Source organism: Chenopodium album, chromosome 6 (assembly GCF_948465745.1).
Source record: "Chenopodium album chromosome 6, dcCheAlbu1.1, whole genome shotgun sequence".
In the NCBI taxonomy this organism is placed as follows: Eukaryota; Viridiplantae; Streptophyta; class Magnoliopsida; order Caryophyllales; family Amaranthaceae; genus Chenopodium; species Chenopodium album.
In genome coordinates, this window is record NC_137839.1 from 12,624,131 (window position 1) to 12,632,441 (window position 8,311).

General features: G+C 30.6%; 1 protein-coding gene across 1 annotated transcript; it reads right to left on the reverse strand.

The window, feature by feature from the left end:
* Positions 1-1,661: 1,661 nt before the first annotated feature.
* Positions 1,662-4,518, reverse strand: LOC145634617 (MLP-like protein 43). Its single transcript, XM_081686029.1, has 2 exons — positions 4,032-4,518; positions 1,662-1,994 (listed from the first exon to the last, which is right to left on the reverse strand). Exons 1-2 carry the CDS (start codon positions 4,216-4,218, stop codon positions 1,726-1,728), a joined length of 456 nt encoding a protein of 151 aa, XP_081542155.1. The 5' UTR covers positions 4,219-4,518; the 3' UTR covers positions 1,662-1,725.
* Between the last annotated feature and the right edge of the window lie 3,793 nt (positions 4,519-8,311).

Below are 8,311 nucleotides of genomic sequence, written 5' to 3' on the forward strand. Positions count from 1 at the left end.
TTTTTGTTTCAAAAAAACGATTTTTAATTGGTTCGATTCTCATTTGGGTCGGTTTGTTTCAGGCAGTTAAACGGTTTCAGTTTGAAATTTGACAGCAGTAAATATTACCCATCAGTTCTCTTCAATACACATCTATCTTACAAAGAATAATAATTATGATGGTGTGTTGTGACGTTGTGTTAAGAAAAGTAAAAATCAAAATTGTTGTTGTACATACTACATTACTATTTCCTCCGTCCCATAATACTTAATACACTTTCTACTTTTGTTCGTCCCAGAATACTTCACACATTACCAATTTTGAAAAGAAATCCCTATTATAAAATTATTTTTCTTTAAATTTTATGGCCCACTATTTTTTAGGAAATAATAAAAAATTTAGATCCCCATCCCACCCTCCTAAAAGCTAGTCCCACTTAATTTTTTTAGCAAGAAAGTAATTCAAAAGAGCATCTTTTTTACAATAAACAAATACTACGTGGTCCATTTACATTTTTGTTAAACTACGTGGTCCCTCTAAAATCCCAAGTATTATGGGACGAATGAAGTACTATATAGGGTTGCAAATGATCCGAGCCGAGTCGAGTTTTTACTTGTTCGAGCTAAGCTTGATAAAGATTTCAATTGTTTGAACATGCTCAAGCTTGAACGAGCTTCATAATTTGTGTTCGAGCTTTGTCCATTAAGGTTTTGCCTTGTGAATGAGCTTCATAATTTGGATTCGAGCTTTGTCCAATAAGATTTTGCCTTGTTAGAGCTCGGCATGAGCTCGTTCGTTGGTGATTCGAGTTCGAGCTTAAACAAGCTCTAATGTGAACACGAAGCTCAAACGTGAACGAGCTCAATCAAACTAATAATATAATCAACTTTGCAAATTATATGTATACTCTAATCAGAAAGTCATTTGATGATATTCATCCTAATAACAAGATAGACAGTAATTGAGTAATTGATATTATCAATGAGAAATTTAACCAAATATACTATTCACTTTCTTAAAACTAATAATCTGAATATTTTAATTTTATACATGATATTATTAACATAGCTAATTAATTATATACAGTAGTTATTGATTATAATTAATTTTGTTCCATGTTAAAATTGTACTTTTTTAAGAATAATTAAAACAGTGAAATTAATTGTTTCGAACTTGAGCGAGTCATAAACGAGTTATTAACGAGATATGAACGATTTATTAACGAGATATGAACGAGTTATTAACAAGATATGAACAGGTATTTGTGAACATCAACGAGTTGAGCTCAAAGGTATTCGAGTTGGGCTCGTTTACTTAACGAGCTTTGAGTTGGGCTCGTTTACTTAACGAGCCTTAACTTTTTGTTCGGACTCGTTCAATACTTAATACACAAACTTTGACCGAGCTTTCGTGAGTTGTTCACAAACATATCGGCTCACTTGCATCCCCAGTACTATATAGTAATACACAGAATGATTCTTACAACCAAACATTATATTTATTTCAACATCAAATAAAGATACAAATTACAATATTTAAGCTTAAACATAGTTAATAGACATAAAAGGCTGGTAGCAGTTAAGCTCGCAATAACATCATTCTTTAACCAAACCATACAACAACAAACCATGTAGTACATAGAATCTAGAGTTATTCCATCATTCATTCTTTTAATCCATGCATAGAAAATAATATTATCAAGCATTATTCATGCTTGCATATAGATAATATTATTTATATAATGATTAATCTTTGAGATGATGATTTTCGATATCTCTAGTGATATGAATGCAAAAGTCCATAATTTTGATAGGGTAGGGCCCATCATCAACAATTTTTTCAAACTCAGCAACCCACATTACTGCAGTAGTTTCACCTTTCGGAACAACATGAATGCTAAAACTTATGCTCTTGAATTCCTCGAGAAGATCTCCTTCAATGACTTTGAATCTCACTGATTTATTCTCTTCATCTATGGCCTCTACTACTTCCTTTGCAACACATTTCTTCCCATCTGTAATTCATATATGCTTGCAAAATTTAACTATGTTTAATCTATACATATGGATGCATGAATGCACATGAAATAGTTTTATTCGTCTGCTTTATACTAATCTGAACGTATGTTATTTAAAGTGACTTATTACCAGAGCTTCTTAGTACTTATTAAACTTGTCAGAACTTACTTTAGTTGGAATTTGAACTTGATATCTCTTATCAACCCTTATCAATATTTATATTTTCTGAACTTATCTTATATGAATGAACTAATTTATCTTAACTTATTTATCCAAAAATAAGTGAAATTAAGGTAAATTGCACAGACCCCTAAAATATATAAAAGTAAATTGGACAATTCAAATCATTAGTAACGGTGGTGTTACTTGAACAAAAAGTATATATAAGGCGACATGGTGATGTTAGCAAAGATTTCAAATATTTAGTTCTAGAGTATTATTGGAGATCAAGTTGATCTACAATACAACTGAATTACTCGTTTTTGAAAAGTTTGTAGATTCAAACGAATAAGGTGCGTGCTTAGATCAACTAGCAAGGGACTTGTTCCATCTTAATCAAGGTGTATACGGTTCAAACTTGGGAACACAAGATTTATAGGGGAGTTTTATGTCAATCAAGATTTGACCAAGTCGAACTCGAATTATTTATAAGATTCAAGTAGGCTCTAAGTTCTCGGGTGTGATTGCAAAATAAAAAAGTTTTTATATTGGAATGCACGTGGTGCTATGATCTTATATAGCATAAAATTACATTTTTATAAACATTTAGATTTACTTATCAAAAAATCATTACAGAAAAAAGGAAAAAAAAAAAAACAAACAAACCAAAAAAAAAAAAAAAAAAAAAACAAAACAAAAAACACAAATCAATTAATGAATTTTTGCATAAATTTCTCTTTAAGATTCTCAGTTTTTCAGATTCACCACCTCTTCTACAGAGTTTTGTTTAATTTTTTTTTTATTTGAGTTAACAACAAATTAAGCTACAGATAAATTAATTTTTTTTTATTTATTATACTACGCCCTATTCAGTTCACCAATAAGTAAAAATAATTTCAGTTCAGTAAAAATAAGTCAGTTTAGTAAAATTAATTTTTCTTTATTAAAAATAATTTTAATTCAGCAAAAATCAGTAACTCTAAAGAAGAACTATAATAGAGAATCAGTAAAAATAATTTCTATTAAGCAAAATTAATTTCTGTTCAGTAAAAATAATTTAAGTTCAGCAAAAATATTTTTAATTTAGTAAAATTAATTTCAGTTTAGCAAAAATAAGGTAAAGTGAAAGGGTCTTAATCTAACATTTTAAATATTGTATAGCTTTCTATAAATAGCTAGTTGAATGATTTCCAAATACTTTATCATCTATGCCTAAAAGAGTATTACAAAGTATGAATAAACCATGCTTTTTGGGAATTAAAAGAATACTTTAACACAATATGGAGTATCAATATTTCCTCAAAAAAAAAAAAAAAAAATATGGAGTATCAATAATGAAAGTATAATCAATTAAGCCCTTACAACAGAAAACTCCAACTTTATAAAGTCAACGACACACTATATCATATATATATGACTACATTGAATCATATTAGCTTCTTTTATTTCAAAATACTTGCAATCATACATCATTTGACTTGCGATTTAAGAAATAGATTAGATTAGAAAAGATAAATAAAAAGATTAACGAAATAACTTCAAAGCTAACTAAGCTGGTAAGAAGGGCAGGTTGGGTCTTTATTAATTAAGGCTTTGATTCATTTTTATTAATTTGATCATAACCTTCTCTAATCTTTTCCTTAATTGCACATACATTAATTATGTTCAAAGGAAAAACAAACCATTAAAGGAAATATATACTTCGTATAAACAACATTACTAGTAGTTATAACAATATGAGTTGATGCCATAATGTCATACATAAAGCATTATAAAGTAATTATAGGATCATATTATATGATAGGTTAATGATAACAAAATACGGAGTATAATATATTAATATCGAGTTAATTGATGGATTAAGGTTGCATTACCAATGGTATAGTCCCAAAAAATGATAGAACCAGGCTTGCCAAATTCACCCTCATGGACGTCACAACCATGAACTTTGTCGGGGATGATTTTGGAGATGTGGTGTGGGTTCTTCCCGAATAGTTCATGAAATACATCTCCATGACATTTGATATCAACTTCAACTTCAAGCTTTCCTGTCACTCCCATACTTAATTGGATGAAAAATACTCTAGGAAATTAATTATACAACAAAATAAAAATAAAAATAAATGGATTTTAAATTTTGAGGTGCAAATATTATTTATAGAACGGTCTTATTTATAGATGGTTGGCAGAATATTGCACCACCCGCTAAATAAAAATAATAAAAGAAGGATAAAAAATACTTAAAAATAAAAAAATAAAAAAATAAGAATACTAATAATTGTAAGTGAATACTTTTTCCTACTATTTATTTATTTTTGACAAGTTGTAAGTGAATACTAATAGTTGTTCGATAGTAAGTAATAATCCGTCACCTTGCTATCATTATTATTTTTTTTATTACTTTTTTTTAATTGAAACCCCTTGAATCATGTGTACCAAATCTTCTACTTGATCACAAACATGTTTGTCAACACGTTTTCTTAATCATAAGTTATATTTTTAATTAGCAATAGTTATATATAAAAAATAACAAAAAATAAATAAAAAATAAAAACCTTGTGTGGACCTCATGTGTACTAGCTAACATGATGTAAAATATACAATGAACCTAATATAATATAACAACCCTAATTTTAACACAATGACCTTTATTAAAACTTGTGTGGACTTATATAACAATAATATTATTGTAGATCTTGAGATGAGATTTACTTATGTCAAATTATCCCTAAATCAGTGTGATATGACATTACTTTAATTACTTTTCCGCTTGACAATTAATTGTGGTACATAAACCATAAATTGATTGGTCCATGTGAACAAATGTAATTCATGTGCATCACAATAAATGAATTTGATTGGTCCTTTTATTTTTCATAAACAAATGTGATTGATCATTTTTCTTTTCAAATGATTGATGACATGTGCAGACATTTAATATCATTCTATTTTGTTTTATTCAAAGACAACAATGAATGTCTTGTAATTCTCATTTTAATTTCTAATAATTGGTTTTATGGTTACTCTAAGTTCCTTAATTCCCGTGTAAATTTAGAAGTAGGAATGTAATTTAGGGACGAAGAGAGTATATTACTCCATATTAATACACACAACATAATTTTTGTAGAAGATATTTGTAGATATTTTTGCTTATTGCCATCTCAGATTATTTGTACAGCTTAGTCAGCTTGTTTTCTCTGTATTTATATATAAAGGGCCTTGTAATAGAGAATAAAACAATCAGAAATAAAAACACTTTTCCCTCTTTCACTTCTTCTTCCTTAATTCTCTTTATTTTCTTCTCCTTTTCTGTGTTTCTTCCAGAGTTTTCTAGAAATTTTTGGAAATCTTGAAGAAGAAATTCAAGATTTCACATGGTATCAAAGCTTCAGTGCTCAATTTTTTACTTTCGCTATTGATTTTCTTGTGATTTTCTTTATTCTTTGTCAATTTTTTGACGAAATTGATTGAGGTTTTCTTGATTTTTTTTTTCTGAGGTTCGATTGTTGATTGAATTTGATCGACGATATTGTTGTTTACGCTGATTTTGCGATGGCTTCTGATCAATTTGTGAATTCTACTCATACTTCTGGCATTAATTTCAATGATCCTTACTATCTCTCTAATGGCGATCATCTTGGCATGCAATTAGGTACGCATATCTTGACTTGACCTAATTACATCAATTGGAGTAGAACTGTTTGAATGACGTTGATTACAAGGAACATATTAGGATTTGTTGACAGAACTATACCTTCACTTGCAATTGATTCTGATGATTATTAGAAATGGCTGAGGAATGACTACATGATAATGAGCTGGATTTTGAATTCGATGGATAAGGTGTTGGAAGAGATTTTTATGTTTGTGAATTCTTCGGCTCAGTTATGGAAGGAATTACAAGAGCGTTTTGGTTAAACCAATTTGCCTTAGTTGTTTGAGTTGCATAGGAGTTTGGCACATATTCGGCAGAATGATTATTCGATTGTTGAATATTTTGGTAATTTGAAGAAGGTATGGGATCAATTGCAGATGCTTGAAGGTTTTCCAGATTTTGCATATGGACCAATTAATTCTTGTTCATGTGGTATAATGAAGAAGATCTTCAAAAATGATCAGAGGCAGAAATTGATGCAGTTGCTTGGTGGATTAAACAAGAATTATGATGCTGTGAAGACTAATATGTTGAGTGTAGATTACATACCAACTATCAACATGGTTTATCATACCTTATAGTAGATTGAGCAGCAGCAGAAACACAATTCTATTGTTCTTCCTTATATGAGTGCTTTAAATGCCTCGAACCTCTCAGAGATTTGGTGTACAGAATCAATTTTCTATTCAGAAGAGAGACTTTAAGAAATCTAAGAATGATTTGTTCTGTGATCATTGTAAGAAGAAAGGACATGCAATGGATCAATGCTATAAGATATATGGTTTTCCTAACTGGTGGCAAACTTTGAAAGGCTAATCTAGTGGTTAAATGGCTGCTAATGTTAATTCCTCTCCTAGCATTCTTGGTCCTGCTCCAGTGAAAGGTGACTCAAGTACTGGTGCTAATCCTGCTATGGTTTCTAGTGTGTATAATGAAGTGATGAAGATGATGAAGGCTCACAACAACGGAGATTCAAGTGTTCAGGACAATCCTTTGTATGGCACAATCAATTTTGCAGGTACAACACATCTTTCTAATGGATTTTCTTTTAATAGCATGAATTGGATAATAGATATTGGAGCTACTGATCATATGGCATGTTGCTTAGATTTGTTTTCTTGTTGGAAACCTCTCCAAATCCCCTTGAAAGTAGGTTTACCTAATGGTAATACAGTTGATGTCAAACATGTTGGTGATGTGATAACTAATTCTCACATTACTTTGCAGGATGTCTTATACATTCCTTCTTTTAAGAATAATTTATTGTCTGTGAGCAAATTATTGCATCATAATCCTTTGAGTGCTCCTTTTGAAAAGGACTCTGGTGTTTTTTAGGACCTTACAACTAAAGAGGTTAAGGCTTCTGGTATAAGACAATTTGGTCTGTATACCCTTGTCAATTCTGGAATTGTAGTTGATGATTCTATTGTAATGAATAATGTTTTATCTAGCTACATCTAGTTGTGAGCTTGTTCATGCTAGATTAGGTCATGCTTCTATAGGCAAACTGAAGCATTTGAATTTTCTGTTTCCTGATAATAAAACACAATCTTTCCATTGTGAGGCATGAATTTTTGCTAAGCATCATAAAATGTCATTCCAGTTTTCCAATTCACATGCTGAAAATCCATTTGATTTGTTGCATATTGACTTGTGGGGAAAGTATAGGAAACCATATTTGAATGGTGCCACATATTTCTTAACTATTCTTGATGATAGTACCTGAACAACTTGGGCTTATTTGTTACACAATAAAACCCAAGTATTTTCTATTGTTAATTCCTTCTGGCTTATGTTGAGACTCAGTTTGGTACTAAGGTGAAGCATATTAGTAGTGACAATGGTACTGAAATCATACAAGAGTCTTGTTCTGTGTTGTTTGCTGACAAAGGGATAGTACATCAAAGAACTATTCCAGGGAATCCTCAACAAAATGGAAGGGTATAGAGGAAGCATAGGTATATGCTTGAGCTAGGGCTTTGAGGTTTCATGCTAACCTGCCTTTTAGATTTTGGGGTGAATGTTTGTTAGCTGCTACTCATCTTTTGCCTAGTTCTGTTCTTGGTTGGAAGACACCTTATGAGTTACTCTTTAGAAAATAACCTGGCTATGACCACTTGATAGTGATTAGGTGTTTATGTTATCCATCTTAGGAAACTTTCTATAAATTTGCTCCTAGGGCGTGTTCTAATTGGTTATCCTTATGCTAAAAAAGGATATAAGTTGTTTGATTTGACGGACAAGAAGGTGGTATTCAGTAAAGATGTTCAATTTTTTGAGGATCAATTTCCTTTTAAAGATTCCAATGAGAACACTGCTTCCGCAAGTCAGTCTACTCAACCTTTTCTGATGAATCTTGCTCTTGTTCCCACTTCATCTTCTGATCCTGTTCCGTTTAATGATTCTTCTTCCCCTTTTTCTTTTAATAATCAATCTTCTCACTCTTTTTTATCATCTCATTCTCAAATTCCCATTATTCCTGAAAATACTATTGACCAG

What these genes read in the sequence shown, in the direction of transcription:
- LOC145634617 (XM_081686029.1), bottom strand. Translation starts at nt 4,218, where the DNA reads ATGGGAGTGACAGGAAAGCTTGAAGTTGAAGTTGATATCAAATGTCAT. An exon ending in TTTTTGGGACTATACCATTG is followed by an intron (nt 1,995 to 4,031) that starts GTAATGCAACCT and finishes TATGAATTACAG; the next exon opens with ATGGGAAGAAATGTGTTGCA.